Source organism: Saccopteryx leptura, chromosome X (assembly GCF_036850995.1).
Source record: "Saccopteryx leptura isolate mSacLep1 chromosome X, mSacLep1_pri_phased_curated, whole genome shotgun sequence".
Taxonomy (NCBI): domain Eukaryota; kingdom Metazoa; phylum Chordata; class Mammalia; order Chiroptera; family Emballonuridae; genus Saccopteryx; species Saccopteryx leptura.
Genome location: NC_089516.1, coordinates 74458683 through 74477603, shown reverse-complemented (window position 1 = coordinate 74477603; position 18921 = coordinate 74458683). Strand labels below are relative to the sequence as shown.

The window sequence follows — 18921 nt, the reverse complement described above, 5'->3', positions numbered from 1 at the left end:
CTTTATATTTTCTTCCTTAACACTTATACATATGCTTATCTGTATTTGACTACTCATTATTTTAATAATAAGAAAAGATTCATTTGTATTTAAGCTACTGTGATTAGAACTTAACTTCCAGTTGACCACTTTAGTTACTTCCAGGTTTTCACTAATATATTTGCATAGTTAACTAGTCTTTCTGCTTTTTTTTTCTTCTTTTCTTTTCTCTGAGTTTTTTTCCTGGGCTGTACTTTTAAAGTGGAGTTATTAGGTCAAAGGGTCGCATTATTTTTATAGCTCTAGTTATATATATTCTAAGATTACTTCCCGGAAGATTATCCTAATTTATAGTTTCACCATCTAGGTACTTAAGAGTGAATTTTTAATTTTTTTTACATCTTTTGGTAGCCTTAATTGGTGAAAGTAGTCCCTAGCTGATTTAATTAGCTTTTTTCCATTGTTAATGAAGCTTAAACTTTAACCAGTTATTTTTTTAATTGTTAATCCATTTGTATATCCCTACCTAGACTTGATTTTCACTTTTATCATTTTATGTGGTTTCATATTTTTATTTTTGTATACACATAATTTCTTCTATTGTTTGAACATTGTTTATAGTTAAATAGTCTTGTTTTTAATTTAATTTTTATATTTGAACACTTAGGTTTTATTTTTCCATGCCGGGATCCACTTTTTCTAGGAATATTCCATTTTGATACTATGGTCTTATTTTAGCAAATGTCTTGCTCTCTGTAGGTTTCTTTGTAATAGAAGAGGAGACAGGGCTGAGTGAGATTTTGAATAGAAGGAAAAGAAGTGTAGTGGCAGAGAATTGAGTGGGTAGTGTTAAATTGATTCTAGATTCAGCAGTTGTATTGTTGATTTAAATTATTACACATTTGACCTCTGATTTTGAGTAGCTTCATTATGGAAGAGATGGATTTTTTTTCTCCCTTGAGGTAGTATTTATTTTTTTTGAGAACTTTTATGAGTTTATTTGAGCCAAACTGACTACATATGCCGGGAAACAAGATCTCAAATGCTCCATGGGGTAGGTATTTTTAAAAATGGTATTAGAACAATAGATTTATACAGTATGATCTTTGATTTACCTACATATTTTGGATTGGAATTTAGGGAAAAATATTAATGAGTAGTATAGTCATATATGTACTTAACAGTATTAATAAGTAGTACAATCTGGTATGTTAAATTATATAACAACACTTCACATTTAAGATGTAAGGAGGTTTTAAATAAAAAGAAAGTATACAAACGCGTAATGAAGAGGTGAAGGACTATAAACAAATATTCAAAATACTGAATTGGGGTTGAACATCTATGTATATACTACATGTTTAAAAAAATCCTGCCTTTCTATCCATGTGCATACTTTTTGCTGAAATTGTCTGTACTGCTTGATTTATTCAGAAGAATATTAAGATAATAAGTTGCTAACTCCTATCCCTATTACATATTCTAGAAAGTCCCCCTTTTTAGTTTTTCAATCTGATTTAATGTTTTAATTAAAATTTGGACTATAAGGGAAGGAGCTCTTTTGTTAATTACTGGCAAGCAAGTATTGATATATCCAGACCTGAAATGCTTTTAAAACATGTCAGTGCATGAAATGTTAGTCAGTTTATGTTAAACTGTATGGTTTTTGAATATGGCATCCAAAATAAAACATTCTAAGTTAATTTTAAGAATTTTAATTAATGTTACAAGGAGATTTGGAAGTGATCATGATTGTTTCTGAAGTTTGATCTGGGTCTTTTTCTTTATATCTGCTTGACTTATTTACAACATAATAGAATTAGATTTGCTTCTTACAATTCATCTTAAGGTAGGTAATTTAAATAATTACAGATGTTCTTTCATTTGTGGTGACCCTGTTGAATTGTTGGATATTTTATTACTTCCTCCATGGGGCTTTATTGGGGAGGACAGAGTAATGAGGGGGACGCATGTGTTTAAATAAGCAGTTTTTGTTAATATACACATTCATATACTGAAATGCTGACTTGGAAACTTTTTCAAAGTCAATTTTAAGATTTTTAATCATTTTAAGGGTACTCATATCATAATACTGCCCAAAGGCATAGTTATTTTTAGATGTGGTATATATTTTTATATTTGTTCAATATTACCATCCATACGATTGAAAGTACCAATTAATGTTTACATTTGAAATGACATAGATTTTATTACCTTTATTTTATATACAAATAACTTGAAGCAATTTTATGCTCTTCAAAAACTTTCATCAAGATTGTATGTTCACTACTGTCTTTAAAAAGAATACATGTATCTGTAATGAGAAGTCATTATAAGAACTTATATCTGCATATAACATATTTAAGTTTAAAAGTGTTTTCACATCTCATTTATACTCACCAACTGTTTTAAAACACCGCATTTGGATACCTGTTTTCTCTATTTCTTACCTTACCCAGCTCTTGTTCTCTAATTACTAGTAATAACTTACATTGTCTGTTAAAACAGTATCTTTGAGTGCTGGTAGCGTAGTTATTGCATCCCTCAGTGTGGAAGCAATTTAAGCATGTGTGATTTATTAACTGTTGTGTGGATACACAGCCATCGTTAGGAAGAACAGAATGCATCTTGGGAAACCAGAAAGCATGTATTGCTCAAGCTCAGTGTGAATATAATGATAACTCATAGGTATTATGGCAGAGAGCAATGAATGTCTGAAAACTAGTATTCTTTTTTAAAAAAAAAACAACAACACTGATTTTAGAGAGAGAAAGAAAGAGAAAGAAACATTGGTTAGTCATTCTACTTATGCATTCATTGGTTGATTCTTGTATGTGTCCTGACTGGAATCGAACCTGTAACCTTAATTATTGGGACAATGCTCCAACCAACTACCCAGATACCCAGATACCCAGATACCCAATCACCCAACCACCAACCAGGGGTGAAAACTAGTCTTCTTTACTACTGATTTGCTTGAGCCACGTGGTCATTCTTTCTGTAATACATTGACTGAAGCTATTTGTCTCTATTCATCCTTGGCCTTCCCCCCCCCCACACACTAGGGTTCTAGGTACATACCTTAGATAATTAAAATCCTTTGGGAGATTTATCATTAGTCCTAGGAAAACTGGTATCTTAGCACAAATGAGATGATATAAAGAAAATGATGAGAGCCTGGCCTGTGGTGGAGCAGTGGATTGACCCTTGACCTGGAACACTAAGGGCGGCAGTTCAAAACTCTGGGCTTGCCTGGTCAAGGCACATACAACTAGCAAGCAATAAACAACTAAAGTGAAGAACCTATACGTTGAAATCTCTCATTCCACCCACCTCTCTCTGTAAAATCAACAAATAAAATCATAAAAAATAAAAAAAGAAAATGATGAGAGTTGTTGCTGTTAGGGTAAATGTTCCTTTATAAAATATTGTCCTGAAAACACCTTTGCCAAATTTGAAATTAGTATCGTTTGTGTATTCTCATTCTTAACTGATACTTATTATTATTATTATTATTTTACAGAGACAGAGAGAGAATCAGAGAGAGGGATAGACAGGGACAGACAGACAGGAACAGAGATAAGCATCAATCTTTAGTTTTTCGTTGCACATTGCGACATCTTAGTTGTTCATTGATTGCTTTCTCATATGTGCCTTGACCTCGGGCCTTCATCAAACCGAGTAACCCCTTGCTTGAGCCAGCGACCTTGGGTCCAAGCTGGTGAGCTTCTGCTCGAAGCAGATGAGCCTGCGCTCAAGCTGGAGACCTCGGGATCTTGAACCTGGGTCCTCGGCATCCCAGTCTGACGCTCTATCCACTGCGCCACTCCCTGGTCAGGCTGATACTTATTATTGATTGGTTAGTAAATAATTTTTTGGTAGAGCAAAATATACTGCTCACAAAAATTAGGGGATACTTTCAAAATGAATATGAAGCTATAAAATATCTCTTAATTTTTGTGAGCATATAGTAATTTTAAGGCAATTTAATGTTTGTGTATTGGTTTATTTTATTTTTGTTTCTTTTATATTTTAGATATGCCATTGTAGAAAATATTTTAATGTTTTATTCTAGTCTTTTTTCTGGTACAACTTTTTTTTCTTCAAAATCACATGATACTTTGTAGGTACCTTTTTTCTTTTCTTTTCTTTTTTTTTTTTTAATAGAACCTCCGTTCAGCAAACTTCGTACTTGAATTCTGGCAAAGAAGGACTTCAGAGACAAGACTTAAACTATAAAAGAAAGTTTATTTAGAAAGTCACAAAGGTAGAAGTGAGCTGTAGAATAAATCTGCCCAGGAAACAAGTTACTGAGGTGAAGGAAGGGCCTTAGGAGCTAAGGAAAAAGAGGCAAAAAGAATGCACCTGGGGAAAGGGGTGAGGAAAGGTGGAGGTATGTTCCATAGAGAGAACCTAAGGAGAGTGTTGTTGTTGTTGTTGTTATTATTATTATTATTATGTTTATAGAGATAGAGGAAGGAAGGAGAGAGAAACATGGACTTGTTCCACATATTTGTGCATTCATTAGTTGATTATTTTATGTACACTTTTTTTTTTAGATTAACATTATGGAAGGGCATCTTAAGCATTGAGGATATAGTATATGCCATGCTTTGAGTTCACTGAGTGGGAGTGCATTTTTCTGTCTGGAATGCCCTATCTTCCCTTTGTCTGTCTTGTGGACTTTTACTTAGCCTTCAAGTGTTAAATTAGACATGAATTCTCCCCTATCCCAGGCCAAAATTGGCACTGTGCTTTGCTTCCTTAGCTCTCTGTACTAACCTCTGGGCACTTGTAGCTTTGATTTATTTCTATATGCAAGTTTGTTTCCCCCACTGGGACTATGGGTCACCTTAGGCAGCATTTTAATCTTTCTGTTGTATCCCTATACTTTAAGTGAATGAATGAATGAGTGCATGAGTAAATGGTCCTGTTTTTGTTTTTACCAGGTCCTGTGAGGTGGTTTTCTTTACTCTCCTGTTTTACAGATGAAGTTTAGGCTTAGAGATTGAGTATCCTCACAGGTCACAGAGGTAGAAACTGGAGATGCTGGAATAATTTACTAAGTCTTTTCTACTATACCACATGGCCAGACAGAGTAACAGCTAGTAAATTTTAGAACCTGAAAAATTCAGACTCTCAGACTTCAACATGCCATGCTAATGTACTAATATTGGTATATGTAAAACCTTGATATATTTTTCAAAATCTGTTTTGTTTTATGTCCCTAAATTTAAAAATAAGCATATGATTAATGGTTTACATGAACTTTTTCTATCTGCTCCCCCCACCCAAATTACAATATTAGATAAATGCTGCATTCTATTTCTTCAGCATATGGTCCCAATTTGATTCTTTATTTTACCTTTGTAGTCATGATCTTAGTTAGGAAATAAAACACACAAATAATTGTTTTATTTGTTTATTAGAGCTGCTCATCTGTTTCTATTATTTCTAAAAGCCAATATAAAAATATCATAGCCATCTGAAAATTTGTATTTCAAATGTAGCTTTTCTTGCAGACATGCCCTCTCCCCCAATATTAGGTACAGCTAGTGCTCGACTTACGACCACAATTGGTTCAGACAGACCAGTCGTAACACGATTTGGTCATAAGTTGAGTAGGCTATATGTACAGTACTGTGAAATGGTGTTATAAAAATCTTTAAGTCATATTTTATCATAATTTTCTTTCATTATTGTTATATATCATAATTTTATTTGTTCATTTTATGCCATTTGTATCATCTCTACACCATTTTGTTTCCTATTTTTACATTCGTCAGGTTTAAGTAACACACTGCATTACCAGTACAACTGGTTTAATATTTGTAAAGACAATTTCCTCTTGGTAGACACCTTGGGAGGGGTTTGATGAAAAATATCCAAGACACAAAACACAAATTGCTGTACCGAGTCTGGGATAACAGTTGAAATGGTGCATGCGGAGATGGTAGTGCTGCCGGAAGCTGGTCCGCACTGTCGTACGCCCAGCTGGGCAACGCTTGCTCTGCCAGACACGGAGCAGTCGTGGCTAGCGATTGTGGTCGTAAAGTCGAATGTTTGTAAGTTGCATACGTCATAAGTCGATCAATATTTGTAGTTACCTTTTGCATTTTATTAGAACCCCGCTGGATTCCTGTTAATCAAGTATGATGAGTGGGATCATCTCAGTAAGCTCTCTCTGGTCTTCTGTTATCAGAAGGGTGCTAATTCAGTTGTTAGATTTGCTCTTCCTATGTAGGTTTATAATTTAGGCTCCATTTAATTTCTTTCAGTTTATTAAAATTTATAGTTTTATTTTTTATAGTCTTTGTGTTATCTTCATAAGTTTTCAACTGCCTTAATAGGACAGTAATAGAAAGAGCAGCAGACATGGAGACCAGACTTCTGTCCACTCATTGTGGCCAACGGACGTCATTTCTCTGTATCTCTGTTTCCTATTGTAAGATGTGGATTTAGTTTGATTATGTTTAAGGATCCTTCCTATTCAAAGATTCTATCATTTAACTTTTTGGAGAAGTTTTACAGGATACTACAGAAGTTTGTATTACACTCTTGAACTTTATTTTAGAGAATTCTTTTGTTCTGCAGATCTCACTGTGCTTGTTTGTTACTTGTTGGCCATTATAGCACAGAGAGAGAAATGAGGTTAAATAACTGGAAATGGAGTATTTGAGCTTTAATACAAAAGTGTGGATTATAATATTAAACCACAAATTTCATAGAATATTTTAATGCATACTTTTCATATTTTATTTTATATTATATTCCTATATAATTCTAGGAAGGGTAGTTAAGAGTTACTATGCCTAAAAAGATCACCTTTTAAAAGTTCCAGCTTTAATAATGCAAATAGATTAAAGTTAATATTAGCTATCACTTATAAGTCCTGAAGTTTGATTTAGAAAAAAACTATTATTGCAAGAACTGTGGTGATATAGTTTGGTAACTTGCTAATATTGTTTAAAGGAGAAGCTAGCAGGTTCAAATTGAAAAGTTATTATTGCCATTGTGTTTATAGAATCTCTATGTTTCTGTAGTACTGTTTCATAATCAAATTTTTATTGATTTTAGAACAATATACTTAGGAATTGAGCAATTTTCTGTTGTACAGGTTGAAAGTTAAACTTGTGAAGTTTATTGAATAGTTTATAATATAAATCTTCAACAGGAGAGTTGAGAAGTAGAAAAAGCTTGTTTTAGTTGCTTAGTTAATGATTGTTTTTAAAAATTATTGCTGATGTATTAACCAACATTTTATTACTTTTTAAAATAATTTTTTATTTAATTACAGTAATCATACAATGTTATATTATTTTCAGTGTACAACCCAGTGATTAGACATTATGTAACTTACTAAATGTTCATCCTGATAAATCTTGTACCCATCTGACACCATACACAGATATTAGAATATTATTGCGTATCTTCACTATGTTGTACATTACATCTACAACAACCAGGTGCCTGGCCAACACTCTATTCACTGAGCCAACTAGCCAAGGCTTTATTTTGTTTTTCAGGTGTACTTGTTAATAGATATGTATTTATTGCATTTTATTGTTCATATTTTTATTTCTTCTTAAAAAAGACCTTATGTAACATTTTATGTAATACTGGTTTGGTGATGATGAACTCCTTTACCTTTTTCTTGTCTGGGATGCTCTTTATATGTCCTTCAATTCTAGGTGATAGCTTTGCTAGGTAGAGTAATCTTGGTTGTGGGTCCTTTTAATCACTTTGAATATTTCTGGCCACTTTCTTCTGGCCTGCAAAGTTTGTTGAGAAATCAGCTGAATCTTATAAGAGCTCCCTTGTAAGCAGTGGACTGCTTTTCTCTTGCTGCTTTTGCCTTTTAATTGTGATGTGTCTTGGTGTGGGCCTCTTTGGATTTATCTTGTTTTGGACTTTCTGTGCTTCCTGGACTTGTATGTCTTTTTCCTTCACCCAGTTAGGGAAGTTTTCCACATTAGTTTTTCAAATAGATTTTCAATTCTTGCTCTCTCTCTTCTCTTTCTGGCATCCCCATGATGCGAATGTTGGTAAGCTTGAAGTTGTTCCAGAGGCTTCTTAAGCTTCTTTTTATTGGGGGGAGGGGATTCTTTTCTCTTTTAGTTGTTCTGATTAGGTGTTTTTTTGCTTCCTTATATTCCAAATTTCTGATTTCGTTCTCAGCTTGATGTACTCTACTATTGATTCCTTGTAAATTATTCTTCATTTTAGTTAGTGTATCCTTCATTTCTGACTGGTTCTTTTCTGTGGTTTCTATGACCTTTTTATACTTATTATTTTTTTGGTTGAAGTTATCACTAAGTTTCTTGAGCACTTTTTTTTTCAGAGACAGAGAGAGAGTCAGAGATAGGGACAGATAGGGACAGACAGACATGAACAGAGAGAGATGATAAGCATCAATCATTACTTTTTTGTTGCGACACCTTAGTTGTTCATTGATTGCTTTCTCATATGTGCCTTGACCGTGAGGCTGCAGCAGACCGAGTAACCCCTTGCTCAAGCCAGCAACCTTGGGTCCAAGCTGGTGAGCTTTTGCTCAAACCAGATGAGCCCGCGCTCAAGCTGGCGACCTCAGGGTCTCGAACTTGGGTCATCCACATCCCAGTCCAATGCTCTGTCCACTGTGCCACTGCCCAGTCAGGTTTGAGGATTCTTGTAACCATTGTTTTGAACTCTGTATCTGATAGATTACTTCCCTCTATTTTGTTTAGTTATTTTTCTGGAGATTTCTCCTGTTCTTCCATTTGGGAGGTATTTTTTTGTCTCTGTTTATTGGCTGGTTCCCTGTGTTTGTTTCTATGTATTAGGTACATCTCCCATTCTTGGTAGAGAGGACTTTTTTAGTAGGTGTCCTGTAGACCCAGTGACACAGCCTTCCCATTCAACTGAGCTGGGTGCTCCAGGTACACACCTGTGTGGTTGTATGCACTGCCTGTTGTGGTTGAGCCTTATTTGCTATTGGCATCACTGAGAGGGACTGACTCTCCAGGCTGATCAATTTTGTGAACTAGCTGCAACTATAGCAGATGAGCTGCTGTGCAGGAGTTAACCTTGTGGAGCAGGACTTGCTTAAGTGGGGCTTTGGTGCTCTCTGAGTCCTGCCTCCTGAGTGTGTTGCTTGGAGGTAGTAAGATTGTACTCAGACATATTCATGGTCTGAACTTGTCCAACAGGTACACTGGTTCTGGGACCTCCTGAGAGGTACAAGGTCAGCCACTGCCTGTGCTGTGCCTGGTGCCACTTGGAGCAAGCTACAGGGCAATGTACAGATGACTGCTGCTTGTGCTGGGATTTGTGGTGCCTGTGAGATTCTAAGCTATGAACTAAGGCTGCAGACACTAGTTCCAGGCCTAGGGCCACTTAACAAGGGGCACACAGGGTATGCAGAGGCCAGATGCAGCCTGTTTGAGAGATTTTTAGGGAAGTACAAAGCATGAGCCAAGAGAGGCCATCTATATGGAAAAGCCACTGAAAATGGCTTGGTTGGGCCCGCAAGCTGTGTGAGGTGAGATCTCAGGGAATCACCTAGGCGGGTGAACAGTGTGAGCCTGGTTGATGGAAGTTTGGATACGGCATCCACCTGTGGGCTCTGTGTATGTGTGGTGATGGGGCATCAGAAAAGGAACCATAGCTTCTGCCAGTGCTTTTGTCTGACAGAAAGCTATCCCTTTCCAGCTTTTGCCATGATGACTGACAGGACTGTTCCTTCCCATTTGTCCCTGGTTCCCTTCCAACTGCTGCCGAAGTGCTGGAACTGTGCAGTTATTTTCTTGGAAAACAAAACCAGAGATAATGAGAAATTAATGAAAGAATATACTTGATCCTTTGTTCCAGCCCAGAAGATAAACCTAATAGATGTATATTTAAAATAATCAGGCTAAGTTGCCATTCCTGAGCATCATGCCAGTTGCTTAGGCCTCAGTTATTTGGGTAGATGAAAATATTTTTTTTGCAGGGACTTACAAAGATAGTGCACAGAAAAAAAAATATTTTTTTTTGAGAGAGAGAGAGAGGAGAGAGAAAGACTGGGACAGACAAACAGGAAGGGAGAGAGATGAGAAGCATCAACTCATAGTTGCGCACCTTAGTTGTTCATTGATTGCTTTCTCTTATGTGCCTTGACCAGGGGGCTTCATCAGAGCGAGTGACCCCTTGCTTAAGCCAGTGACCTTAGGTTTCTAGCCAGAGACATTTGGGCTCAAGCCAGCAACCGTGGGATCATGGCTATGACCCTATGCTCAAGCCAGTAACCCCTCACTCAAGCTCGTGAGCTCATGTTCAAGTCATATGAGCCCAGGGCTCAAGCTGGCAGCCTCGAGCTTACACATCTGAGTCCTCAACAACCCAGGCTGATGCTCTGTACACTGCACCACTGCCTGGTCAGGCAGGAAGTCATTTTTGAAAATCACAATGGAATCAATTATTCCAGGAATTCTGAATGCATGTTAGATTGTGGACCATTGACCTGTTTCCTAAGAAAACAGAAAGGCACCCTGATAAGAGAATTTAATGGTTTTTCTTTATTAAATTATATAATATTGCTTATAATAGGCTTTACATTGCAAGATTTTACTTTGGTTTTTATTCATTCATGATTCAGTGATCATATATTTATCAAACATACCTTTTGTCTTCTGGTGATCACTAGGGATGATTTACAAAATTATTTTTTGAAATACATCAGGAACTTGAACATTAGCTTAGATAAAAAAAAATGAAAAATAGTTATGTTTTATTGTCTCAGTAACATCTTAAGTAGCTCCAGAAATTTACTTGTGTGTTTTAAAAACCATTGACATTGCAATGAAATTAAAGTACACAACTTAGTTGTTTAGAGCATGGTGTTTATAAGATCATTTGATGTTCTTTTGTAAACTAGCTATTTTAGGAAAAACAATTCTGCTTTATTAAGAAGTGTGTTTTCTATAGAGATTAATTTTGATGAAAGTAATACCTTTGTTTATATTTTTATCATTTAAATAGAATCTAAATCCTCAGATTCTTGACCATTAGTACTAGATATATCAAGTATGGTACACTTCACCCATCTTTGTACTTTTTTGATTTTAGGCATACTCACTTTTGCTGTTTGGTAGGCCTTATTTCATAAGATTAACAGCTAAGCAAATTACTTAATAAAGGTATTTAAAAGTAAGCTAAGAGTGTCATGTCCTTTAAATGTCATATTATTTAAACGTGTTAGATACTTGTAGCTATATCTTAAAGTTGGTTGACATAGTAACTATACTGCTCACAAAAATTAGGGGATATTTCAAAATGAATATGAAGCTATAAAATATCCCTTAATTTTTGTGAGCAGTGTACTTAAAACATTTTACTGATTTTGTGTTTTAAAACTGTACTTGGCTTCTTGATGGAACAGTTTGGTAATGGAAACAATTAATGTTTTTAAAGAAGTTTATTTTCCTGTGTTTTATTTATGCTTTTTAGGTGGCAGCCAATGCACACATTCCTCCGGACTACCTCCTTAAAATTTGTGAGCGGATTGGTCCCTTATTAGATAAGGAGATCCCTCAGAGTGTTCCTGGGGTACAGACTTTGCTAGGTGTTGGTCGGCAATCTCTGTTACGGGATGCCAAAGGTAAGATTTTCAGTTCTTCGATGAAGGAGTGGAGAGCAGCATATTTTTATATTAAGTAAATGTTTCCATGCTTTTCTAAATACTGTTTTTCTTCTAGGTTTTTTCTTTTCTTTTTTTTTTTTCTCCTAGGTTTTCTTATTTTACCAATATTGTTTTATTTTCTTAGTGTACAAGTAAATGTTTAAGGCCTAAAAGGAGCTCCTCTTTTTTGTAAAACAATTAATACCATACAAGCAAAGGATATAAAATCTTTGTAATTCCATGAAATAGAGATCTCAAAAGATTCCTGCTCTATTAGTACAGCATAAATTACATTTTAATGTTCTCAGTCTTTATGAGTCTTAATATCATCCTGATCACATGAATATTATATAACAAGTAAATGAAAATAATGATATGTAAAACTAGAATTGAAAATATTTAAACAAAATATCAACCCGTAAGTAACTGTTGAATAGCAGTTTCTCTCCTCCAGTATTTCAGCCTTTCATAGACTTTTCTCAAATTTTTACATGGAATCCCAATATGTAAAATATATAAACTAGTAATGTGAAATTAGGTGTTAAGATTTCCTCTTAGTGTAACGAATATTTCAGTTCTAGCAACAAATTTATTTTTGTTTTATTAGCATCATGTTTTTTTGTGTTTTTTATTTTTTTTATTTTTTATTTTTGTATTTTTCCGAAGTTAGAAGTGGGGAGGCATACAGACAGACTCCCGCATGCGCCGGACCAAGATCTACCCAGCATGTCCACCAGAGGGTTATGCTCTGCCCATCTGGGACATTGGCTCCCTTGCAGCCAGAGCCATTCTAGTGCCTGAGGTGGAGGTCATGGAGCCATCCTCAGTGCCTGAGCCAACTTTGCTCCAGTGGGGCCTTGGCTGCGGGAGGGGAAGAGAGAGATAAAGAGGAAGGAGAGGGGGAGGGGTGGAGAAGCAGATGGGCTCTTCTCCTGTGTGCCCTGGCCAGGAATCAAACCCGTTACTTCCATGTGCTAGGCTGATGCTCTACTGCTGAGCCAACTGGCAAAGCTGCATCATGTTTTTTAAAAATCCTAATTTACAAGTATAAGTAGTTGAATAAATGATACCAGTGTTTAAACATCTTATTTTGTAATTTAAGGAAATTTCTATTTTCAATTAATTTGGAAGCATTTAAGAAAGTGGTAGAATATTTTTGTTTCAAAGTTGAATTAGGAATACAGTCATCCCTCGTCATATTGCAGTTCACTTTTCGTGGTTTCACTCTGTCGCGTATTTTTCAATTATCTAATTTTTAATCATGGATTTTTCACTGTATCGCAGGATTTTGCAGTATACAGGTATTTTTATATATTATTTTAATTATTTTTGTGTTAAAATAAGCATTTTCTAACCTAAGAAATTGAAAACAATATAAAGAGAGTGTGAGAAAGGTTAATAGTGTGAGAAAGGTTTATAAGAGTGGGGAGGGTTTATAAAGCCTTAAAATATATAAAAATAATAAAATAAACATGAGGTTGCTACTTTGTAGATTTTCACCCATTGTGGAGGAGGGGATTCTGGAACCTAAGCCCTAACATTTGAATCTTTTTGTATAGACTGCAAGAGTACACTATGGAATGGGTCTGCTTTCGCAGCTCTGCATAGAGGCAGACCTCCAGAGCTACCTGTGAACTATGTGAAACCCCCGAATGTGGGTGAGTAATGTCCACTTGAGTTATGTAAACATATTCTTGATATGTTGCTTTCTGATCTCATTATGAAGTCAAAAATAGGTACTAGAATTTATTTATTTATTTATTTATTTATTTATTTATTTATTTATTTATTTACAGAGACAGAGAGAGTCAGAGAGAGGGAGATAGGGACAGACAGACAGGAACAGAGAGAGATGAGAAGCATCAATTCTTCATTGCGGCACCTTAGTTGTTCATTGATTGCTTTCTCATATGTGCCTTGACCATGGGCCTTCAGCAGACCGAGTGACCCCTTGCTCGAGCCAGTGACCTTGGGTCCAAGCTGGTGAGCCTTGCTCAAACCAGATGAGCCCGCACTCAAGCTGGTGACCTCGCTCAAGCTGGTGACCTCGGGGGTCTCGAACCTGGGTCCTCCACATCCCAGTCCGATGCTCTGTCCTCTGCGCCACTGCCTGGTCAGGCTAGAATTAAATTTGAAGTACAAACAAACTGCTTGCATTCTTGAAGAGTTTAATGGTGGGTTCTAATTTTTAAAAACATTTTTACCTAAAGCAAATTTAATCAACCCTCCCTACCTTCCTCCCTCCCATCCTTTGATTTTTATATACTACAGGTATTTTTAACCATATGGATGTCTACTTACATATCTATGTGATGAGCTCAAAGATTTTACATGACTATTTAAATACAGCTTTCAGAAGGAAACAAAAGTACCTACTGCTTATATCTCCTTGCTCCCATTACTGTTATAAATTTTGTCTTTATTAATATAAGAAATAACGTTTAACACTTCCATTTTATTAAATTCACATGTCCCATTTAGAATACTTCTGAGTTTTCTCTGGCATTACTATAAAAAATATTAGTGAAGGTTCTTGCCTGACCTTTGGTGGCGCAGTGGATAAAGTGTCCACCTGGAATGTTGAGATCACCAGTTTGAAAACCCAGGTTTGCTTGGTCAAGGCACATATGGGAGTTGATGCTTCTTGTTCCTTCCCTCCTCCTCTCTTCCCCCCCCCCTCACCTCTCTAAAATAAATTAATAAAATTTAAAAAAAGATTCTCAAGCAGATCTAGCTATAGCACCATTTATAATAAAGTTAGTTAACTTATAGAAGGTGCAAAAACAAGCATCTAGATGAGTAACTGTCACTCTGCTTCCCTATTTTTTTTATTCTTTTAGAAAATTATTTTATACAGTGCCTTAAGAATATTTCTTAAATTCAAATTAAAAAGTAAAAATACTTTTTTAAAGGAATATAGCTTATAGAAAGGTTTATAAGAGTGGGGAGGGTTTATAAAGCCTTAAAATATATAAAAAGTAAAAATACTTTTTTAAAGGAATATAGCTTATAGAAAGGTTTATAAGAGTGGGGAGGGTTTATAAAGCCTTAAAATATATAAAAATAATAAAATAAACATGAGGTTGCTACTTTGTAGATTTTCACCTATTGCGGAGGAGGGGATTCTGGAACCTAAAAAGAACTTATTTACCCTGAGAGATTGAATAAATTTAGACTAGAAATAATTTTAAAATGTATTTAGACAAATCAGTGATAAAGATTCATAAGGTTTATTAAAGTAAATTGGATATTTTGATGTATATTGCTAATAATACTCTTTCATTACCTGGATATTACTGGGAAAAATAGTCTACTAGGTTGGGTCTAATTGGACGTGGTGTTTTAAACTTTTTTCATTTTCAAGGGTAGCTTTTTTTACATTCCAGTATTCACTTTTTTACTTAAAATTTATTCAATTTAATTTCTATAGATTTTATTATTTATGGCAGAAATTTTATATTGTTAGCCACATTGTCAATATTATTTCCAATGCTTTATACTTTCTTCAGTGGTCCCATGTGAGGTGCCAAAGAACAGCCTTTAGAGTGTTAGGCTTTCAATGTTTCTCCATTCTTTCTTTTCGAAAAGTAATTTTAACTACTCATACATATAAAAAAACTGTTGGTTTTGTTTTGTAGAACATACACTTTACATTCCGACTTAGGTCACTTTTTTATTCTTATATTAATTGCTAAGAAATTTTATTGTCCCTGGCATTGATGCTTTCAAAATCTCTTTTTTTTTTTTTTTTTTTTTTTTTTTTGAGGAAGGGATGAGAAACATCAGCTCGTAGTTACATCACTGTGTTTGCTCATTCATTGACTTTTTTTTTTTAATAACTTGCTCAGAGTCACACAGCAAGTAAGTGGCAGAGCTGGGATTTAAACCCTGAGTTCTTTTATTATTGTTGTCATTTGTTCTTTCTACCTTTGGGATGGGTATAATTATTTTATTTTTTAATTTTTTAAAAATTTTATTTATTGATTTTAGAGAGAGGAGAGAGTGAAGGGGGTGGGGATTAGAAAGCGTCAACTCGTAGTTGCTTCTCATATGTACCATGACCAGGCAAGCCCAGGGTTTCGAACCAGCAACCTCAGTATTCAAGGTTAACGCTTTCTTCACTGCACCACCACAGATCAGACTGGAATGGGTGTAATTAAAACTTTTAAAATGGAGCCTGACCAGGCGGTGGTGCAGTGGATAGAGTGTCGGACTGGGATGCGGAAGACTGAGGTTCGAGACCTCGAGGTCACCAGCTTGAGCGTGGGCTCATCTGGTTTGAGCAAGGGGATACTCGGTCTGCTGAAGGCCCACGGTCAAGGCACATATGAGAAAGCAATCAATGAACAACTAAGGTCTCTCAATGAAAAACTGATGATTGATGCTTCTCATCTCTCTCCATTCCTATCTGTTTATCCATCTCTCTGACTCTCTCTCTGTCTCTGTAAAAAACAAACAAACCAACTTTTAAAATGGAAGGACACCAAAGCCTTTGTCTTGAACTACTACATTTGCTTGCCTAGACCTTCTCACATAGAGGGACCCATTTTTTCCTTTAACTAGTCTTCTAGAAAACCCACACATCCTTCACCAGCTGGGTAGGCAGTTAATGGTGTGTGTCGACATGGGGTGGGGGATGGACCTAGGTGGTACCTGGGTTGGGTGTGCTTGTCCTGTGTGGTCCTTGAAGACCAGGAAAGGCTCCTAGACCAGGAGCTCCATGAGGGCAGGACCACCCACCTCGAAAGACTTCCCTCCTCACCCTCTGTGAGAATGTGGTAGACCCAGCCTGGTTGACCACAGTTGGGTGATATATTAGTTTCCTAGTGTTGCCATAAAGAAATTTCCAAAAATTGTGGTGGCTTGAAACAACAGTAGTTAATTGTCTCATAGTTCTAGAGACTAGAAGTCTGAAATTAAGTGTTAACAGGGCTGTGTTTTCTTCCAAGGCTCGAGGGGAAGATCTTTTCTCGCCTCTTCCAGCTTCTTGTGGTGGCTCCTGGTAATTCTGGTATTCCTTGTTGTGTAGCTGCATCGTTTCAGTCTCTGCCTCCATCTTCACATGGCCTTTTTCTGTGTTCTCTGGTTGTTCATTGATTGCTTTCTCATATGTGTCTTGACTGTGGGGGGCTCAAACCAAGCCAGTGACTCCATACTCAAGGTGGCAGCTTTTGGGCTCAAGCCTGCAACCTTGGGATCATGTCCATGATCCTGAAGTCAATCTGGTGATCCTGTGCTCAAGCTGGAGACCTTGGGGTTTCGATCCTGGGACCTCAGTGTCCCAGGTTGAAACTCTTATCAGCTGTGCCACCACTGGTCAGGAAATGCTTTCACAGCCTTAAATCTACCATGTTATTTGGGAAGGAGCTATTACAACAGAGGTAATTCAGTCAATATATATATTTTATATAGTACATTAGTCCCCTGTTGTCCATGTGGGATACCTTCGAAGATTTCCAATACATGCCTGAAACTGCAGATAGCATTGAACCATATATATGTGTGTATATATGTATCTGCATACATACTGTGTTTTTCTTATAGTTACGTAGCTTTTAATTAAAGGAAGCAATATATGGTTTCTCTTTGGCATATCTGAATTGCTAGCATTACTACTCTTGTTTTGGGGTCATTTTTAAGTAAAGTAGGGTTACTTGAATACAAGTACTATGATTCCAGGACAGTCAATCTGATAACCTAGACCCTACTAAATTACTAAGGGGCAGGCAAGTGTATACAGTGTGTATACGCTGGAAAAAGTAATGATTTGTGTCCTGGGTGGGATGGGGCAGGACAGTGAGAGATTATCAAGTTTCTCAAGCAGCACTTGTTTTAAAACTTATAAATTGTTTCTGGAGCCTGACTAGGCGGTGGCGTAGTGGATGGAGCCTTGGACTGGGATGCAAAAGGACCCAGGTTTGAGACCCCGAGGTTGCCAGCTTGAGCGCGGGTTTATCTAATTTGAGCAAAAGCTCACCAACTTGAGCCCAAGGTCGCTGGCTCGAGCAAGAGGTTACTCAGTCTGCTGAAGGCCCGCAGTCAAGGCACATATGAGAAAGCAATCAATGAACAACTAAGGTGCAGCAACATGCAATGAAAATCTAATGATTGATGCTTCTCATCTCTCTCCGTTCCTGTCTGTCTGTCCCTGTCTATCCCTCTCTCTGACTCTCTCTGTCTCCGTTAAAAAAAAAAAAAGATTCTGTTAAAATAAATTGTTTCTGGAATTTTCCATTTGATATTTTCAGACCATGGTTGACATAGGTAACTGAAACTGCAGAAAGCAAAACTGCATATAAGGGGGAACTACTGTATACTAGCCAAGATTTAGAATGCATAACATGATGAAAATGCAGCAGAGTTGGCTAGGAAGCTAAGCAAGATAAATATGAGGTATTTTAACATTTTGACTTGAGACAGTTTTTTCATTGTGGGGTACTGTTATCCACAGCTGCTTTAAAATCAGTCTTATAGTTCTCCACGGTAAATAAAATTAAACAAGAAGGTATATCTTGGAAGTCTGTCAAAGAAATATAAGAAGTATAAAGAACTTTAATAACACTACTTCTTGATAAAAGAGATATTTGGTCAAGTAAATGTGAGAGACACTGAGTTTAAAGAATATGAAGAAAATGCCTGCCCAGGTGGTGGCAGACTGGATAGAGCCTCGGCCTGGGGTGCTGAGAACCCTGGTTTGAAACCCCAAGTTGCCAGCTTGAGCATGGGATCATAGACATGACCCCATGGTCGCTGGGTTGAGCCCAAAGGTCACTGGCTTGAGGCCAAGGTCACTGGCTTGGCTGGAGCCCCCTCCCCATCAAGGCATGTATGAGAAGCAATCTGTGAGCAACTAAAGTTCCACAATGACAAGTTGATGCTTTTCATCTCTCTCCCTGTCTGTGTTTGTCACTTTCTCTCAAAAAGAAAGAAAAAAGAAAAAAAAATGAATGTATGTAGGTCTACTCAGAGTGTTTCATATGCTAAAGTGGCATTGTAAATTACCTATGAGGAGCATTTTCTAACCTGACATGGAAATCCTTTTCCAAGAGTACCTGTAACATTCTGAAAGTTTTCTGGGCACAGAGTTTTGGGAAGCTTGGTTGTAAACCCTGATTTACAGCAGAAAAACCCAAAGCCCATAGAGGTAAGTGACTGGCATGAGTTATACTGCTTGCTTTATGCGGTCTATTTCTAAACCATTTAATGGTCAGATGTCACCATACTTCCTTGATATAATAGATACACACTTAAGGAGCTACAAAGATTGAGGATTAGACACATTCTTTTTATTTATTAAGTCAAGT

General features: G+C 36.4%; 1 protein-coding gene across 1 annotated transcript in view; it reads left to right on the top strand.

Moving 5' to 3' along the window:
• The window catches only part of BRWD3 (bromodomain and WD repeat domain containing 3), a 131285-nt gene that overhangs the window by 2858 nt on the left and 109506 nt on the right, over nucleotides 1–18921 (top strand). Inside the window, exons 5-6 of the mRNA XM_066357703.1 lie at nucleotides 11446–11596; nucleotides 13177–13275. Coding sequence (XP_066213800.1) covers nucleotides 11446–11596; nucleotides 13177–13275 — 250 coding nt within the window. The remainder of the gene's footprint in view (nucleotides 1–11445; nucleotides 11597–13176; nucleotides 13276–18921) is intronic.